The 20,836-nt window shown below is 34.1% G+C and overlaps 1 protein-coding gene across 2 annotated transcripts in view; it reads right to left on the bottom strand.

The window, feature by feature from the left end:
• Window positions 1-1,498: 1,498 nt before the first annotated feature.
• Window positions 1,499-20,836, bottom strand: part of ZBTB41 (zinc finger and BTB domain containing 41) — a 50,206-nt gene continuing 30,868 nt past the window's right edge. For both annotated transcript variants that reach the window (XM_047076727.1, XM_047076728.1), the window contains exons 10-11: window positions 20,151-20,239; window positions 1,499-7,798 (exon numbers count right to left, since the gene is read on the bottom strand). In XM_047076727.1, the coding sequence (XP_046932683.1) occupies window positions 7,143-7,798; window positions 20,151-20,239 (745 nt within the window). In that variant the 3' untranslated portion in view covers window positions 1,499-7,142. The remainder of the gene's footprint in view (window positions 7,799-20,150; window positions 20,240-20,836) is intronic.

Here is a 20,836-nt window from a genome sequence, read left to right as displayed (position 1 = left end):
TGTATGGGGACACAAAGTCTCTGAGTAGAAAACAAAAGGAAAAAGGTGAGGTTTATACTAAATTATATTCACTGACACTCAACAGGACCTAAAGTTGAATCCTGTTAACAATTTTTAAAGAATATTGTTTTTGTTTGTTTGTTTGCGGAATCCTTTAGGACTGATGCACAATGAGAACACTACTAGTTTTTTAAGCAAAAAAATGTTAATATGAATTGCATTTTCAATTGCACTTATTTCATATTGTAAATGTTATTCATCAAATTAACATTGAACATACAAGCCCTCTAAAGCTTAAGTCACTGAAAGGTTTGATTCACCTTTTTTTAACATGTTGATAGCACATTTTGTTTATATGTGTTCTTCCTTCGCGGTTTTTCATAAATGCTATTAACTCACAATTTTTTTTAAAAAAAGCAGAATGAACTGTACTGGATGTTTTTTATTTGCCTCTCCATTTCCACTCTCCACTGTTTTCCAGGCTGCTCTTTGCTGTGGGATTCTGATCTGCATTCTATATATGCTACATTAATAGTTTTTCTTACTCCATGGCTTCTGTTTTGCTTCAAAGAGGGAGGTCACTAAAGGTACTTACTTCCTCCACTCCTCTCCTGCCTTGGACTCACTACATCTCAACACTAAAAGCAACTCGTAGTTGAACACGTGGCCTCTCAACATGGGTGTTCTCCCCTCATCCCTTTAGATCTGGGGGTGGGAGTATCACAGTTGTTAATAGTTCCAGAGTATTGCATTATTGCTTGTTACCCTACATTCATCTTTGCAAATACAGCTGACCCTAGAACAACATAGGTTTGAACTGCACTGGTTCACATACAGGACTTGTTACAGTACTGTAAGTGTATTTTCCTCTTATGATTTTCTTTGTAACATTTTCTCTAGCTTACTATATTGTTAGGAACACAGCATATAATACATATAACATGCAAATGAAACATGAGACAGCTAAAATGTGTTCCTGAGGTTTTCACAATTTAAAATGTCCTATATTCTAATTTTGGAAATTAGAGGCAGCAGATTTATTTGTCCACCGAGATAATTTCTTCACAAGAATTATACTATCTACTTCTCAGACTGTTTAAAATTACATGAGAGAATGTTAATGTTTATGTTACTGGTAAGACTTCCAGTCAATAGGCTATTAGCAGTAAGCCTTTGGGGAGTCAAAAAGTTATACAGACTTTCAACTGCGCCAGGGGTCAGTTCCCCCAACACCCACATTGTTCAAGGGTCAACTGTCTTTTGCAGCCTCTGTCTCAATCTACAACTTGGGAAAATTGCAAATTTCCTTGTGACCATTTCATATAGGAAGAAAAAGCCTGGTTATGGTTGGAACTGTATGGTAAGCCAGATGTTCTATTTGTTCTATTTGTTCTATTTGACTATGGTATTTGCATTCAATTTTTTAAGGAGACATGCAGAATATGTTCTGCATTCCCATGCTGTTAAAATATGTTCAATAAAACCTAGATATGCTGTATTAGGTAGGACCAAAGAACTTTATATTTATTTTAAATATCAAAATAACACAACAAACTAGTTCAATATACAATACACTTCCTAGTCTTCACAGAGAACTGAATTTTTCTATAGACATTTGTATTTATGAAACATGAGACAGCTAAAATATGTAACTCACAAGATACTTCACACACAGTTGACAAAATAATGAATTTTGATATTTTAGATTTTCCTTTGTAATTGCTTTTAAGTGTCCTTTAATGATTAAAAACAAAACTTATGATTTGAAACTGAAGACTAAGTTCAAAAGCATTTCCACTTTAATGTACATCATAAATCCCCTTAATCAGAATATTTACTACACAACATGGAGCAGCTAAATGCCCACCTCTGTACTCATTATTATTATTATTTTTGGCAGCCACACTCATCAATTGTAATACAGTTGTGTCTATAGGGATAAGAAAAGTCCAATTGTTGGAAGAAACAAAAAATTCTGTATTACACCACAGTACACTGTCCAACTTTAACGCAAGCAGGAATACCAAGCAAAGAGGCGAAATAACAATGAAAAGTGTACATGCTCTTCATTCAAGAAATGTTTTAGAATCTCCAACAATGCAAGCACTAAATTACTTTTGTACTTAAGAATTAAAAAAAGATATGTCCGTCTTTGTAGAACCTCTATTCTGATATAATTCTTAATTTCTTTTTATATAAATGGCTGCAGAGACTAAATTTAAACTCTCTTGGGATTTTTTAATAGTCATAGATTTAAGATCAATACATAGCAAGTTGAATGAAACATGAAGAGGAAACAAAACATAGTCACTCTCTCTACCAAGACCTTCTTTCTCTCATCTTCCACACAACCTAATCCTATTTCTTCTATCTTATTAATGCTACTTCCAAAGAGAAGAGCAGAAAGCATGCTAATATTCTAGATAAAAGTATCTTTAAGTTGAAATAACATTAGAGGAAACAAAGGGGTGATCCCCCCAAAAGAACACTACAGACTTTACGGAGAGGAAAGTGAGAAAGAAAGGGAGGGCGGAAATCTAAGGAAGAAGTGCCTATAGTTCCTAGAAATTACTTAGAAAACTGTTCTCACATTATCCATTATTCACCCTAATCGCAAGTAATATTTACCATAATACTAAAGTTTTAGAAATGTTACCTGTTCCTTATTAAAGAATGTATTTTTAGTCATTTTAAATTTGACACTGAATCTTAGAATTATACAAGTATGACTTTAAAAGTCCTAAGTTTTCCTGAGTTCATCAACTCAAATTATATGTTGGCTGGGATGTTGCTGCTCCTAATGAGAAACTCATCTCGAACCATCACCTCTAGTTCAGTTTTAGGCAAACTGAAATGAGAAGCCATTCAATGTAGAGCTGTGTGGATATGGGGAACTGATTATTTTTAAAAAGGAAGGTGGGGGGGGGAGGAGAAGACAGAGAGGCAGACACACTACTCATTTTATTTTATTTGTCAGATTCCTCTAATAAGCATCTAGAGACAGGCCCTGGAGTGGCTTCACAGTAACTATAAAGGCCACAAAAGAGTTAAAAACAAAAAAACAAAAAAACAAAAATAAATGTTCACACTATTACTTAGTGCCATTTTCCTAATCATAAAGTAATCTAAAAAAAGTATTGCCTGACCAGCAGGCAGCACAAACATAAAACCCATAACAACAACAACAACAACAACAACAACAAAATCAAAATCATTTATTAACCAGTACAATCTAGCCAGCAGAATCAATTTTAAGCAACTACAACACATTGAAAAGGCACAAAGTATTCAATTCAGAAAAGATTGGGTATAAAAAGGACACTGTCGAAGAGCTAAGCTTTAAATCTGACTTTTCATCAACGATATGTTAGAATGATCTGGTAGGAAGAGAACTCAAACTTATAAACATACCAGTTTAACTGTAGTTTTGTTTGCGATTAAAGACTGAAAAGCAATGAATGATATTTAATTACTTATTAGCCCTTAACAGTTTACAGTCACTCTGCAAAGATGTTTGACACTTTTAAAGTTGACAGAAATTAGTGTACCTATATCATGACCTACAATCACTCAAAAGGAAGTCACTTAATAAAGCACCAGTTTAAAACCCTATTTTTGCTACTCCTTTTCTCCCAGCAAAAACAACTAAATTACTTAAAAGTATGCAAAGATCATTACCTTTACAGTTTGTTGGTTAAATCTTGCTGGCATGAAGAACAAACCCTAACCTTAAATGGTATTTTAGGCTGCAAAAAATAGGTGGGGTTTCTTATAAAAATAACTTCAACTTGTCTTAAAAAAAAAATTCTAAGGCAAAATTATTTTAATAGTGTAGTGTAAAAAATAAGCTTATTATTTAGCATTTAATAGTGTCCACTTAAAAGATAACATTCAATTAACTGAACTGAGGAAAACTGAGTATTCTTACTTGTAATTGGTTTGTCAGTATGACTATTCCCAGAGTATTTTCTTCTGTTTTTATTTTTATACATATAAACACAAACACTTAATCTTAGTATTCAAACTAATGATTTTTCTTTTTAAATCCATAATCCTAGGACTTCAACTGTGCTTCTTTGGACAAATATTTATTCGAACAACAAAGAATTTTAATTCTTTTAAACTATTTTAATACCTACTAAAAATCTTTGGTGCATTTAAGGAAAAACTGATTAGGTTAACACATTTCTACACTTGATAAATTATTCAATTTACATATTAAGTGCTAACTGCTATCAGCTAAAAAATTAATTTAAAACAATAAATTATGCTCATAAAATAAAAAATTCTGAATGAGGCTAAACTTAGTTGCAAGATTCAAAAATTTAAGTACAGTTACAAAATTAATGGATTTTAGAGTTAATGGAACACTTGTCCAAATACTCCAAATTAAATATTACAAAAGTTTAACTGAAAAGAGTAGGCCTCATTTCATATTTTTTGTGCCAACTTCAACAACTTATATACATTCAGTTTGCCCAAATCCATGAGGTTTTCACAATTTAAAATGTTCTATATTCTAATTTTGGAAATTAGAGGCAGCAGATTTGTTTGTCCACCCACTGAGATAATTTCTTCACAAGAATCATACTATCTACTTCTCAGACTGTTTAAAATTACATGAGAAAATGTAGTGCCTGGCACACAGTAAGCATTTATTAATGCTAGCTTTCTTTCCCTATTAGTAGCTCTGCCATTTTTAATGCTGAGAGCTTAAGTGAGTCCTTTATCTTAACCTCGGATTCTTTATCTCTAAAATGGGAATACAGCATGTCTTTTCTCTTTCAGATTTGGTTATGAGGTTAAACGAGAGAACTGTGAAAGTATTTTATAAAAGAGTAAACCAGTATTCAAGTTTATCTACAATAATAACTAAATATAGTTCTATTTCACTTTATGTAAGAGATGTATTCCAGAAAAGTTTCGTTCTGTAAACCAACTCCTATGATCAAATTATGTACTTATAGAATTAGGAAATTATTATTAAAAGAATCCTAAATACCTTCAAAAAAGCAAAGTATTCTTTTCAATGTGAAAATGCAACACCCTATTTCTTTCTTGCTACCAAGCATATAATATACCATACACAGACACATATATACCATTGCCTTTTTAGAAGTCCAAACTTTTCTACAACGGTTTATATGTAAGGCAGGGTATACTTTTAGGTATTACTTCATTTCATTATAGTAAGTTTTTGAGTTGAAGGTCTTGTTTTCATGAGAGGAATCAAAAAACATAAAGACATATTTTTAAAAGTCAATTTGAAAGACTAACAGACTAATAGTACCTTATACAGTCAAGTTTTATCACATAAGTACCCCAGATATAACATTTTCACACAAAAGTAAAAGTGTTTTGAAAAGAATACATTAATTATATCTACTGGTCCTAGACTAATTACAACGAAACCTTGATAACTGAGGCAAAACTCGGGTTGGTTTTGTTACTTATATGAGCTACTTTGGTTAACTGCCTCAATCTCAACATTTTTTTCTTTTATTTCCACTAATATGATGTGAATGTTCCTGTAAAGTACCTTCATTTCTTAAGTGCTTCAGCAAACAAGTTTCCCCATTAGTAAGTGGTTAAATTTTATTCATTAAAACTTCATTATTTTATTTGTGATTTTTTTCACAAGGGCTGGGCCAGACTTTACAGTTTACACAAAAAAAGTGCTTAAAGCAATTAGGAGTGTAAACAAAACTGAAATAGAAAAATCTTAAAATTGCTATTTTCCAGTAGTTTACATACAAATGACATGCTAATAATAAATCAACCCTGCCTATTCTAATCCTTCAAGCAGCTCCTAGGAAATATCATCCTAGTTTAAGTTTAAATGGACTTGAAAATATGGAAAGTGCACATCTTGAAAGGTATTTTGTAATTTTGACTGACTTTTTCCTCAATTTTTATCAGTGAGGTTTTTGCTCTAACTGCTATTTCCTCTCACCAAGTCCTCAACTTTTGTCTCCTACAAAAATAAAAATCAAGGATAATTACAGGCCTTAGGCTTATTGAAAAGCAAAATAAAGATCTAGATTACATGTAAATCTGTATACAAGTAGTGGTTCCCTTTAATTAAAGTAAACATGGAGGTTAGTTGGACATAAATTTTATAATTTGGCACCTTTCCTAACAGTTACATACGTAATACGTAGGTTCTGTTTCCCAGAATTTCACTTAGCCAAAGTAAATGAGACCAAAAGTAGCTTATAAATTAAATTTCACTGATTAGATATAATTGCCCCTCCTTTAGTGAAATGAAGATATATGCTATTATGTGCTGTTATTGTTTCTAAATAAATGACAAAATATAAAAGGTGAACTTACCTTGAAAGTTATCTAGTTAAAACGGTCATAATTTGCTTTCAATACCTTTTCAACTTTGTATAATTTAACACCTGCACATATGTTTGCATTTTGTATTCATGGTAACTAAAGCACTGGCAAAAACCAATCCTTTGAATAATTATTTCAATTCTGCGTTTCATTTAATAAGCTAATCTTACATTAAGTTAGCTTTCTGGCTTTGAGTTTATCAAAAGACCAAAGGATTAATAATAACCTGAAATTATGGCCAGATAAAAAAACAACACAAAAATATCCAAGATTTCCCTACAAATTTAGATCTAACTTCAAATTTTAAAAATGCAGAAGAAATGATAATGAATCTTAAGTTAGGATAAGAAGAGTTGCAATTATCAGTGTATTCTTATAGTCTTTCTGAAAGGCTACATGGTCCTTAAGCTTCTCTGGAAGATGTGGAAGGGAGAAAAGAGGATTGAAACTAAAGAAGAATAAAAACGTCCACTGATGATTAAAAACAAAAACAAAAACAAAACCATAAAGTCAACAGCTAGTAATATTGAAAAGTTTGAGGAACCATTAAAAATTAAGCACTAAGTTATCTTTAAAAATCACAAAAATGTTCATTTCAAATATTATACCTCAAAATGTGTCCAAATATTCGTATGTTCAGTAAACAGAAATACATATTTTTCTTGATTTGAAATGGTTCTGAGGACTTGAGAAACTAGAGAAAATGAAAAAAATAGCAGCCTTACTAATTTAAAAGCCATCAGTCTAGGCTACCATTAGCACATAACAATCAAGAAAGTCTGTGGAATGTTTAGATTTACTCATGAATGATGCTCATTATTAGAAATACTTTGTACAGCAGTAGCATTATCAAGGCCTAGTAGTGTTCCAAGATAAGACTGTTCTCTAGGGTCTAGCATTTGTTCAGGTCGTACTGGATGAACTATATTTGCAGGTTGAGGAGTAAGAGTATATTTTTCCAGAAAAGCTAAATCAGCTGCTCGGGGATAATCAGTTGATTGTGGCTGTGGTGACAAGATCTCATGAGAAGATGGTGGAAGCGTGGTTGTATGACGCACCAGATCACTCTGAGTGTCAGGCATCTGAACTGGAACCAATGTTACTGGAACACACACTTCAGCAGACACATTCTGTAACATAGTCTTGGCTTCTGACTGATAAACTTTGGGCTGGTCCATATATTGTTTTGTTTCTGTTTGAAAGATTTTATCATCAGATGAGTACTCTACTGGCAAGGATACAAGTTTTTCCTCAGAAGTACTTAGAGGATCGTCTGGAGATTTTATGCCATGAACATGGTCAATGTGGTATTTCAGCTTGTCTTTCCGCTTAAATGTTGCATTACAGTGCTGACAGTTGAAAGGTCGGGCATCAGAATGGATAACCAGGTGTTTTGTTAAAGTTTTCTTAATTCTAAAAGATTGATTGCAAATTTGACACTTGTATGGTTTTTCACCTGTATGAACAAAAATGAAATTAAGGTAAAATGCATTCAGTTGGGAAGACAATGATTTAAAGTAGCAAATTTTCCACATGAATACTTACAAGAACTTAACAAAAGCAGTGATATTATATGCTATCACAAAATGGAGACAGTACAGTAAGCCAGTAAAGACAATGGGCTCAAACATTAAAAAGATCCAGGTTTGAATTCTAGCTGTACCACTTACCAGCCAAACCCTGAGCAAGATACCCAACTTCTAAGCATAGTTTCTTCACCAGTAATATGCAACAACAATAGTGCCTACCTCAGAGATGGTGAATGGATTGAACAAGAAAACAAACAGTGCTGAGAACTGTAGCTGGCATAAAATAAGTACATGATGGACTCACAGACTATTATTATTGCTTGTTTTTATTCCCACTATAGCCCCTAAAAAAGGTATAAACCAGAAACATCCGATTTCCTCCCACCCAAGAAGGATTAAAATTAAAACAGCAACTCTGATTAACTGAGTTCTTAGAATCAAACTAACAAGTAGTGATACTTAATGTCTGGCCTGAGGTCAACGTAAGGAGAGTTGATCAGGATAAAGAACAAGGAAACCGAACTAGTTTTCAGTCCCTCCTGAGTCAGGTTTCTATGCTGTAGTTTTGTTGTTTTCCTTTTTGTTTTTAATATGAAACATTATAAATTCCTAGGTTAGCCAGTGTGGTAGGCAGAATAATGACCTCCCAAAGAGGAAATCTAGGAAGCTGTAAATATGTTACTTTCCGTAGCAACAGGGACTTTGCAGATTAAAGACCTAGAAATGGGGAGATTAGCTGGATTATCCAGCATGGCCCAATTCAAACACAGGAGTCTTCAAAAGCAGAAGATAACGGAAGAAGAATGCATCAGAGAGATGCAACAAGAGGAGAACTCAACCCCTTCACTGTTGGCTTTGAAAATGGGAAAAGGGGCCCGGACCCAAGAAATGTGGTGGCCTCTAGAAGCTGGGAAAGGCTCTCAGCTTACCACAAGTAATAAAACTAGAACCTGGGTCCTGGTCCTACAGCTCAAAGACAGTCTTATCATAATCCAACTGAGCAGGAAAGAGATTCTTCTCTAGAACCTCCAGAAAGAAACGCAGCCCTACCAACATCTAGATTTTAGCCCATGTCAGATTTCTCACAAACAGAGATCTAAGATCATACACAATTGTATTACTTAAGCCACTAAGGTTATGGTAATTTACTACAGCAGCAAGAGAAAACAAACCCAGACATACAATTGCACAACAAACACAAGGCATATATTTTAAAACTAAATGGAAAGATTTTACATTAATTGTTACATGGGTTTGTTGATATCACTGTTTTATCTTTCCATTTAAAAGAAAGACAGTTCTCCTAGAAAATTAAGAGAATTGCACCTTCAAGTTGAGCCACTAATACCAAACAATTAATTATTCATTAAATATTATTAATTGTTATTTTGTGGCCCACAGGAACTTTCAAATCCCAGTACAGAAAATGTATACAGGCTGCGATGCTGGTTCCTGGACTATTACATTTCTACTTGTTTTTGAACTAGTATCATGACTGATGTCACTAAAGAGGAAGTAAAACATGAAGTAAAACATTTATAAAGGGTTAAAATTCTTGAAAAGATAGTATTTGCAACTGTGTGTAGAACACACTGTATCCAACATTTGATTTCACCTGAAATGCCTACAATCAGGGACAATATGAAAAAGGTTATAAAAGAATGTTCTGAAAAAAAAATTACACTTCTAAAATGCAAGAACTTTCTATAATTCCTGGCATTAACCAGTCATGCCAGGAGTGTTCTATAATTAAAAAAAAAAAAAAAAAAGAAAGAAACTCTAGCATAGCATTACGAACACCACCACCAAGCACAGAATTTAGTTTTAAAGATAAAAGTATTGGTTTTAAGTATTCTCCTTTGGCACAGTTATTAGCCATGATAGTTTCTTAAGCACATTTTTTTTTTCAACGTTTATTTATTTTTTTTGGGACAGAGAGAGACAGAGCATGAACGGGGGAGGGGCAGAGAGAGAGGGAGACACAGAATCGGAAACAGGCTCCAGGCTCTGAGCCATCAGCCCAGAGCCTGACGCGGGGCTCGAACTCACGGACCGCGAGATCGTGACCTGGCTGAAGTCGGACGCTCAACCTACTGCGCCACCCAGGCGCCCCTTTCTTAAGCACATTCTTAAAAGCTTTTATAGATTATGTAAAGTCATAGTCAATCAGTTCCAGTGTCCCACAAATACTGTTAGGAAGCTGGGACTCAGGCATATTTCTTTGAGAAGTTTCTATGATCATTTTAAACAAATTTCATTTTCCACAGAAAAAATCAATTTATGTTTATAAGACAAAGATCCACAAAGGAAATGTTGATATTATTATATTTAAAAAGTAAATATGGAGTGCTTATAGATACACAGTGAGAAGGGTCAATACTGTGGACTTAATGAAAAAAGGAATACTTATTGAAGAAACATTCTACAGCAAGGCAAGGCTTTCTGTAGCAAAATTATCTATTTGATAACAATGAACTCAAGTTGGGTGAATCTCAGGATCACAAATCAGAGACCTAAGGAAACAAAGGAAAGGTCTCCTGCAAGATGCACAGAAAGGAGTCTATTTTTTAAGAGTGGAAATAGATAAAACAATGCTCAAAGAAATGTAATCTCTTTCTCAGCTAAAATCATAGTAACCTATGAGTCTTTAGAATTAAAAAATGTCTTCCAATAGATGAGTTATAGTTAGATATTAAAAATTAGTATATGAAAATATAACGAGAACTTGCATTCAAATTTGATGGAATAGTTTATATCACAACTATGTCTCTTGCTAGTGAAGAGGAAAAGATAAAAGATTTTTTAAAATTCAAAGAATCTACTCTTTGGAGGCACTGAAGCACAAACAAGGCAGCCAGGACATAAGGGGCCAAGATTCTGGAGGCACAGGAAGGTATGGACATGTGTTCTTTCCTCAGTGTACTTTCAGATTTAGTGACAATTAATAAATAAATAAATTCTCTGGGTATGGGGAAAAATAAATAAAATAAATTCCCTGGGTAGGGGAAATAAGAGGTCAAGTGGCAGCCGAGGGCCTGATGGCATTCCACTGGAATGGGAAGATAAAAGCTAGAGTTTGGGACTACCCAGGATTTAAGGGGTCAAGAGCCTGGAAAGGAAAGAACAACAGAGAAATGAACAAAAATACTGACATTTGCCAGCTCTCAAGATGAACATCTGCTGGATAAGACAGCTAGAAACCAGAGGCTGGATACTGAAGGGATGAAAAGATATTTTAGCAAACCCAAGGGTCCTGGGGAGATGAAGATTAGAGTTTAAGTCTCACCACAATAATGATGAACTAGCAGAAAGGTAGATCAGAAATAGATAAGAAGTGACCCATGCCATCTCATTCTATCTGCTTGTGAGAAGAAAATTAAATACATCTGAGAAAGAATACAACTTCAAGAACCTCTACAATTTTTCATTCACAAAATCGAAGGTTCATTTCAAAACGATCAGGCATGTCAAGAAACAGAACCAAATGACCAAATGTTGAGAGATGGGGGGAAAAAAGATAATAGATAGCCCTAAAGGTGAAGAGAAATTACATAAGACTGAAATATTAAGATGAATATGATTAATATATTCAAGAAAACACAGGAAAAGAGAATTTCACCACAGAATTGGAACTATGGGAAAAAGAAAATTCTGGAACAGATAACTGAATAATTCAGTAGATTGATTTAATAGCATATTAGACACCACAGAAGAAATAATTAGTATAATGGAAAATAGATTAATAGGAATTATCTATGTGGAAGCACAAAGAGAAATAGATTGAAAATATACAAAAAGCATGATATTCATATGTATATATACACACAGACACATATATATATGACAAAGTAACATATCTAACATAAATAAACTGGAATCCTAGAAAGAGGAGAGTTTTGTTTAAGAAGATTTACCCTATACAAAAGAAAAGACATCTCAAGTCACAGACCCAGTAAGTTCTACAAACCTCACAAAATACAAAAAAAAAACAAAGCAAAAAAACCACACATCTGTGCACACTATAATAAACCTACTAAAAGTTAAAGAGAAAAAAGCAACCAATTAAAAAGAGACATTTCATTTAAATGAACAACAAGAAGACTAACAGTATACTTTTCAACAACAAAAGAGGTTCAAGGAGGAAAAAAATCACATATTTACAATGTTGAAAGAAAATTAGCTGCTAATATAAATTATATAGTCAGGAAAAATATTCTCCATAAAGTAAAATAAAAACATTTTCAGACAGTCGAAACCTAAGAGAACCTGGTGCCTGCAGATACGCTCGAAAGGAGTCCGCATGTGGAAGGAAAATGATTCCAGGAGGAATAATGTGAATGCAGGAAGCAGTAAACAGTAAAGGGCACATATATGGTTAAAAATAAATAATATGGGTTATTTAAAACAAACCAAAAAATAATGTCTTATGTGGTTTAAAGTATATGTAAAATTAAAATACATACAATGCATAAAAGGTGAGAGGTAAGGGTGTTGTAAGGTTTTTTTTTGCGTTGTCTAGAAATTGATAAAGAATTAACTTAAGGTAGACTAATAATTTATGGATACACATAGCAATCTTTAGGGTGATTACTAATGAACAATGAAAGAACATACAACTGACAAGCACCGAGGTGAAAATGTGTAATAAAAATCCTTTGTGATTTCAAGGAATTGAAGACAAGAGAAAGAAAGCATCAAGGAAGAGATGGGACGAATAGCGTGATGATAGATTTAAATCCAAATAAATGAGATATCATGTAAAATTTAAATGACTAAGTATCTCAGTTAAAAGAGATTATCATAATAGATGATAAAATGATGCTCCAAAGACATACATCTTAAATACAAGTCCACGGAAGGACTGAAAGTAAAAAGATAGAAAAAACATATATAAACATTATCCAAAAGAGACCTGGTAAATCTTTATCCCAATATAAAGAGGAATATTTTGACCACGGGACAGAAAGATACGACAATCCGTACATATCTAATAACACAGCCTCAAAATATATACAGCAAAAAATTAAAGAACTCAAGATGAAAAAGTATAATTTTCAATCAATAGGTTAATAGATTTTAACATAGATCTCTCAGTAACTTATAGAATAAGCACACAAAAAAAGTATCAGTAAGAATGTAGAATATTCGAATAATAAAACATATTCTCTGGCAAAAGTAGAATTAAGCTAGACATGAGTAACATACAAATAGAAAATCCTCGAATATTTAGGAATTCAGCAATACAATTCTAAATAAGCCATAAATGAGAGAATTAATCTGAACAGACATGAGGAAATATTTTTAACTTATTTATAATGGAAACATGAAACATAAAGTGTGGGACTGAAAGCAATGTTTGAAAGGCAACTTAGGACATTAAAATACATAAATAAAAAAAAGAAATGCTAAAATTTATTAAGTTAGGCATCGATATAAAAAAGCTAGGGAAAGACAGCAATTTAACCCAAATAAAATAGAAAAACAAAAAAAGCAGAAATGAAATAAAAAACATGTCTAAACAAAGGAAATATCAAAAAATCCTATAGTCATTGAAAAGATACATAATATGATACCTTGAATTCTGTGGATAGATTTCATATTTTAGATTAAATAGAGTTCTTTAAAAATAAAAAAACAAAACAAAAAATGACAGCTCTGTAACTATTAAAGAATCTTTTTTTTTTTTTTTTTTTTAGTTTTATTTATTTTAAGAGACAGAGTGAGAGCAGGGGAGGGGCAGAGAAAGAGGGAGAGAGAAAATCCCAAGCAGGCTTCATACCATCAGTGTGGAGCCCGATGCGGACTTGATCTCACGAATCATGAGATCATGATCTGAGCTGAAATCAAGAGTCAAACGCTTAACCAACTGAGCCACCCACGCACCCCAAGAATCTCTGACTTAAATCTCTTCATAGAAAATAAGTTCAGAGGGATTTATCAGTGAATTCCTCCAAATACTAATGAGGAAATAATGCCAACTTTATATAAACTCATCCACTTCATTTAAAAAGATGTATTATTTCTCAAATTATTTTTTGATGCCAGCAGAGTCATAATAACGAAACCTGTCAGCGATATTACGAGGGGAAAAAAAGGAGTATGTCTAAACAACATAGCCAAAAAGAAAAAAAGAAACAAAATATAAGCAAATTAAATTCAACTATATAGTAACAGGATAATACACGACCAATCTGTGTTTATTTCAGGAATGTAAGATTTAATATTAAAAAAATCAATGTAATTTGTCACATTAACAAAGGAAAAAGATCTGATCACCTCAATAAATATAGGAAAAAAATCTAACACCTATCCATAACACTGTAAATAAATCAGGAATAGATGGTAATTTCTTTTTTTAACATTTATTTATTTGGGGGAAAGCCTACAGGGGACAGGCACAGAGAAGGGGACAGTGGATCCAAAGTGGGCTCTGCACTGACAGGCTGACAGCAGTGAGCCCGATGTGGGGCTCAAACTCATGAACCCCAAGATCATGACCTGAGCCAGTTGGACCTTCAACCAGCCACCCTGGTGCCTGTGGATAGATGGTAATTTGTTTACCTGTTAAACAGTATCTATAAAATATACAGAAAACATCATATTTAATTATGAAATACTGAAAGCTTTTCCCTGGAGATTGAGAATAAGACAAGGACGTCCACTATCAGTATTTCTATTCATACACCACTGATGATGTCAACCAAAGCAATAAGGCAGAGAGGGAGAGAAAAGGATTTAGAAAGGGAGAAATTAAATTGTCACTATTCACAGATGGCCAGCTTGTATCCTTGGAAAATCCAAAGAACTTAAACTATAGCAAAGTCATTGCATAAAAAGTCAATATACCAATTCAACTCATTTCTATACATCAAAAACAAATACAAATAAATACAATTTATAATTTTGTACAAAAACATCAAACATCTATATATAAATCTCATGAAGATGTTTAAGATATCTGCACTAAAAACTGTAACATCTTTTTTTTTTTTTTTTTTTTTTTAAGTAGGCTCCACGCTCAATGTGGGGCTTGAAGTCATGACCCCGAGATCAAGAGTTGTATGCTCCACCGGCTGAGCCAGCCAGGTACCCCCCAAAACTACAATATCAAGAAAAGTAAAAGGACTTAAGTTAGGGTAGGGATTGTTCATGGATTGATGATTCAATATAATAGAGATAATCAATTAGGAAAAAATTGACTATGTATTCACTGACATTCCAATAAAATTCCCAGCAGATTTTTATGTTTAGAAATTAGTAAGTTGTTTCAAAATCTATCTAAAAACATAAAGGAACAAGAATAACAAAGACACCAAAACAGAACAAAGTTGGGTAAGTTACATCACCAGATATCAAAAGCCATAACAATTTAAGTGGTACAGCAACAATGGAGCAAGGATATACAGACAGTGCAGTATAAAGAACAGAGCCCAGAGACAAACCACACACACAGCTTCATTTAATTTAAAACAAATATGCCAATGAAATGCTATAAAGAATGGATAATCTTTCCAATAAATGGTTCTTGGGTATAGAAAGCCACATGTAAAAAGAAAAAAATAAATAAAAGGAAAACAAGTGAAAAAAGAACTTTGATCTTTACCTAACAACCTAAGAAGAAACAAGTAAATTAGAGAAGGTTCATAATCTAAATATGTAAGTTATTTTTTTTTTTTTTTTTTCAACGTTTATTTATTTTCGGGACAGAGAGAGACAGAGCATGAACGGGGGAGGGGCAGAGAGAGAGGGAAACACAGAATCAGAAACAGGCTCCAGGCTCTGAGCCATCAGCCCAGAGCCCGACGCGGGGCTCGAACTCACGGACCGCGAGATCGTGACCTGGCTGAAGTCGGACGCTTAACCGACTGCGCCACCCAGGCGCCCCTAAATATGTAAGTTAAAATAGAAGGCAACAGAAATATTAACGACCTTGGAATAGGCAAAAGTTTCTTAAAGAGGATATAGCAAGAACCTAACTAGAAGGAAAAAAAAAAAACCAAAAACCAAAAACCAACAACAACCTGATATGTGACTTTCATAAAACTCAGAAACTTCAGTCACTGAAAGACACCATTACTAGAGCTCAGAGGCAAGTCACAGAGCATAATATATCTGAAATTTAGATATCCAACAATGGACTCATCTCCAGAATATAGCTAGAACTCTTATAATAAATCAATTAGAAAAAGACAGGAGCGCCTGGATGGCTCAGTCAGTTAAATGTCCGACTTTGTCTCAGGTCATGATCTCACAGTTTGTGAGTTCAAGCCCTGTGTCGGGCTCTGTGCTGACAGCTCAGAGACTGGAGCCTGCTTCAGATTCTGTAACTCCCTCTCTCTCTGCTCCTTCCCTGCTCACGCTCTGTGTCTCTCTCTCAAAAATAAACAAACATTAAAAAAAAAAGACAGACAATCCAGTTTAAGAAAATCAGCAAAATAATTAATCAGGTGCTCCATGAAAGAAGATATTCAAATGACCAATAAGTATATGGGAAGGTGCTCAATATCATTACTTACCACAAAGATGCAAATTAAATTAAAGCCACATTGAGATAGTGCTACATATTCATCAGAATAACTTTTAAAAAAAGGCAGTATCAAGTGTTGGTGAAAACCTGGAGCAACTGGAATTCTCATAAGCCATATACTTACTGGTAGGACTGCAAATTGGCACAATTACCTTGGAAAACTGTTCGGTAATGTCTACTAAGTAGAACATACGCATCCTATCGGCTAACAATCCCATGGCCAGGCATATACACAAGAGAAATAAATGCATTTTGTATGAAAAATCATGAACAGGAATTTCCAAAGCAGCTTTATTCATAATAGATCCAAGTAAATACAAACCAAATGTCCATTAAAGTTCAAGGGATAAATAAATTGTGTGGTATATTCATATGAAAATGAAAAGAAACAAACCACTTCCATGGATGAATCTCATGGACATCATACTGAGTGAAATAAACCAGACAAAAAAGAGTATATACTATATGATTCCATTCATATGAAGTTCAAACAGGCAAAACTAATTAGTGGTGATATAAGTCACAATAATGATTATTTTGCAAGGAGGTTACTCCTTGCAGCCAGAGAGGATACTTCTGCAATTCTGGTACTGTCCTATATACCAATCTTAGTGGTGGTTATGTGGATGTATTCATTTAGAAAAATTCATTGAGCAGTTCATTAAATTTTGGATACTTTACATACAGCGTAAACAATTCTGCCAAGTCTAGGGGCACCTGGGTGGCTCAGTTGGTTAAGCGTCCAACTTTGGCTCAGGTCCTGATCTCACGGTTCATGGGCTCAAGCCCCGCGTTGGGCTTTGTGCTGACAGCTGGAGTCTGGAGCCTGCTTCAGATTCTGTATCCCCCCCCACCTCTGTCCCTCCCATGTTCACACTCTCTCTCTCAAAAATGAACATTAAAAAAAAAAGTTCTGCCAACTCTAAAGTCAAGTCCTAAATTTATCAGCCTTAATGCCTGTTTAAAATAAATGCACTACATTTCAACAAGACTACTGCTAAAGAACAGATGTTATCACTACTCTGAGAATTACAACAAACAAAACACATAATGGATAAGAATAAGCCCTTTACAGAAGAAAATCTTACATCTGTATTCCAACCAATTTCTCTAATTCATTCAACAAATATTTATTAAGCATCTACTATTTGCAAGTTTGGGAATAGGCACTAATCATATCTACTCATTTGAACCAATTAAGTGTACTGACCTGTCGAAAACTGGAACCAATCCATTAGTTACACCTTGTCTAGAGAAAGAATATACTAATACAAAAATGTCTACATGGAGTCTAGTTAAGGGGATTTAAAAAATAAGAATTTAGCAATTTAGATAATGTACTAAAGGCATCCCGGCTAGGGAAAAATAATCTGGGGAGCAAAATTATTCTGGTCCCAAAAGAGATACCCATCTTTACATGGGTAAAGATGACTCAGTATTCCTCACCATTTCCTTGAGAAACTATTCCATAAAGTTACTACCTTAGTCTAGAACTACATTTAGCAGTTTTTCTAATCAACAAATTTAGCAACTCTACTTCCTTGATTAGAGAAAAAGGATACCTTGGCTAGTACACTCTTCATTTTCTACAGGGTGAAAAATAAGCTGACATTCTGGTGAATCTATTTCCAATGGTAATTATGAAGAACTCCTAAGAATACTTATAATCTTTGTGTACAGATGTAAAAATGATTTTCTGGACCTATAAATCTCAGGAATGGACTTGGGAACATGGCAACCAGTTCATGGAAGAGCCACACTGTGAAGTCCTGTCTGGGTAGCCTTCTGATCACTTTAGATTAAGAGCTGGCAAACCACAGCCCAAAAGCCAAACACAGCCTCTTGCCTGTTTCTGCAAATAAAATTTTATTGGAATGCGGTCATGTTAATTTGAACCTACATGGCTATAGTTGCTTCCATGCAAAAAAGCACAGTTGAGTGGTTATGAGAGAGACTGTCTGGCCCACAAAGCCTTAAATATTTATTATGTAGCCCTCTACCAAAAAAGTTTGCTGACCTCTGCTTTAGGTGATTTCTCATTCTCATTTCATAACTGCCATAATCTCCATCTTATTCTATAATAGAGCTCATACTCTATTTAAAAAGTGAAAATCCCAAGCAGTCTTCATACTATTTTTGAAAGAGAGACAGCACGAGCGGAGTAGGGGCAGAGAGACAGAGGCAGACACAGACTCCGAAACAGGCTCCAGGCTGTGAGCTGTCAGCACAGAGCCCCACGCGGGATGCGGGGCTCAAACTCACAAAACTGTGAGATCATGACCTGAGGCGAAGTTGACGCTTAACCCACTGAACCACCCAGGCGCCCCTCACGTCCTCAGTTTTCTTTTTTTTTTTTTTAATTTTTTTTTTCAACGTTTATTTATTTTTTGGGGGACAGAGAGAGACAGAGCATGAATGGGGGAGGGGCAGAGAGAGAGGGAGACACAGAATCGGAAACAGGCTCCAGGCTCTGAGCCATCAGCCCAGAGCCTGACGCGGGGCTCGAACTCACGGACCGCGAGATCGTGACCTGGCTGAAGTTGGACGCTTAACCGACTGCGCCACCCAGGCACCCCACGTCCTCAGTTTTCAACGTGAGAACAACTTGTCCCAAATTCCAACCAAGATGTTCAGAAATGGAAATTCTACATTATCATTGGTCATCGACTAATTACTATAAGTGAATGTTTTCAAAAAACTTCATGCAATTATGAAGCCAGTCCTTATTATATAAGTTTCTCCTCTAAAATAATTCCTGCAGTTTTACAATTCTTAAATCATCAATGGTTGAATTAACTTTCTGTAAGTTCATCATTTCTTTTAAATCATGAGTTTATTAAGTTTGTTATTTATAACTAATATGGAAGATATCATTAGTATAGTTTCCTCATTTTGTCCTACTTAGGTATCTCCAAATTGTGACTTTTTCTTTTGTAGGGAGCCGTAAATTTTTTTAACAGCAGCACTTCATAAGTAATAAATTCTTTACTGCAATTCTTTGCTATTGAAATTGCCCAAATTGTTATTTCTCATTCTGATATTTATGAAATCAGTTTTCTCTTCTACCACAGTAGCTTGACAAAATCCAAATAAATATAAAACAAAGCAGCCATAAATGCATAAGTAAGTTCCTTTTTTAAAAAGGAAAGCTTTAAAAATTATCAATTTATGTGGGAAGTCAAACAAGGACTAAGACAACGTATAAGAAAGAATCCAACATAGTCTGTATTTCAAAATATGGTAGCATTACCAAGGGGGAAAAAAGATTTAGGAAATGATATCTTCTGGGAAGCAGCTGAAGCAAATCATTCTACTATAACTACCTATAAATCACAACTCACTAAGTGAAAAGGAAAGTATACAACAGTAACTTGGTAAGCAAGACAATCAAATCATACCGATTTATTGTTTTAAAAGACAAAAAAAAAAAAAGAAATGTCTTCAGAGAGTTACACAGATATAGAAGAACTAAAAACCTCCAGAAAAGGGGAAAATTAGAGCTAGAAGTTGAGTAAATTCCCTATGGGAAAAAATTTTCCCAAATTCTACAAAATAATATTCAAAAGTACTGAAGCTTACAGAGAATCAAAGTGCAGAATATTGTTCATTCATGACATCACCTTTAACATAATAAATAAAAATCATACAGGGAAAAGGCAAAAAATTTAACCAAGAACAACAAAATTTAAATGTCCATATTTTATCCTGAATAATTACACAAAGATATATGTAAAGTACCTATTAACTTTTACCTGAATGCGTCCGAAAATGCATTTCCAGACTTGATTTGCCTTTAAAAATTTTCTTACAAACATCACATTGATGAAACGTTGCTTTATATCTGAGAAAAGTAAAAAGGGTTGAGTTTTCAATATAACTTTAATAACACAATAAAAATATGTTACATCATGTACAAAAATTATACATAGAATTCTCACATTAATAAAGCATAGAACTCCAAAGGAATGTGGAATTACTTTTAAAGTACCAAACTGGTGGCTCAGTTGGTTAAGCGTCTGACTTCGGCTCAGGTCATAATCTCAGGGTTCGTGAGTTTGAGACCCACATTGGGCTCCGTGCGGTCAGTGCAGAGCCTGCTTCAGATCCTGTCTCCCTCTTTCTCTGCCCCTCCCCACTCGTTCATTTTCTCTTTCTCAAAAATAAGTAAACATTAAAATTAAATTAAAAAAAAATGTACCAACCTTACCTCTGGTTCTTCCTCCTCCAGTTATATTCAGTGAACGAATCTATACAAAGAGGTCCTTAGACTTTTAACTTTAAACCCCTTTCTTTTAAGATTTAAATCACTGAACTTCTGTATTATTATTATTTGTTATTAAAAATATCAAAGGAAAAATTACTAGGACAGAAACAGATCAATGATGAGCTAAAGGAAGAAAAAAGGAGTTGAACAAAGCGGTGTAGTGGTAATTTAGGG

This window comes from Lynx rufus, unplaced genomic scaffold (assembly GCF_022079265.1).
Source record: "Lynx rufus isolate CCGP_SWC_20201006 ecotype Redwood Valley unplaced genomic scaffold, mLynRuf1.p SCAF_15, whole genome shotgun sequence".
In the NCBI taxonomy this organism is placed as follows: domain Eukaryota; kingdom Metazoa; phylum Chordata; class Mammalia; order Carnivora; family Felidae; genus Lynx; species Lynx rufus.
This window is presented reverse-complemented; position numbering and strand designations above follow the sequence as displayed.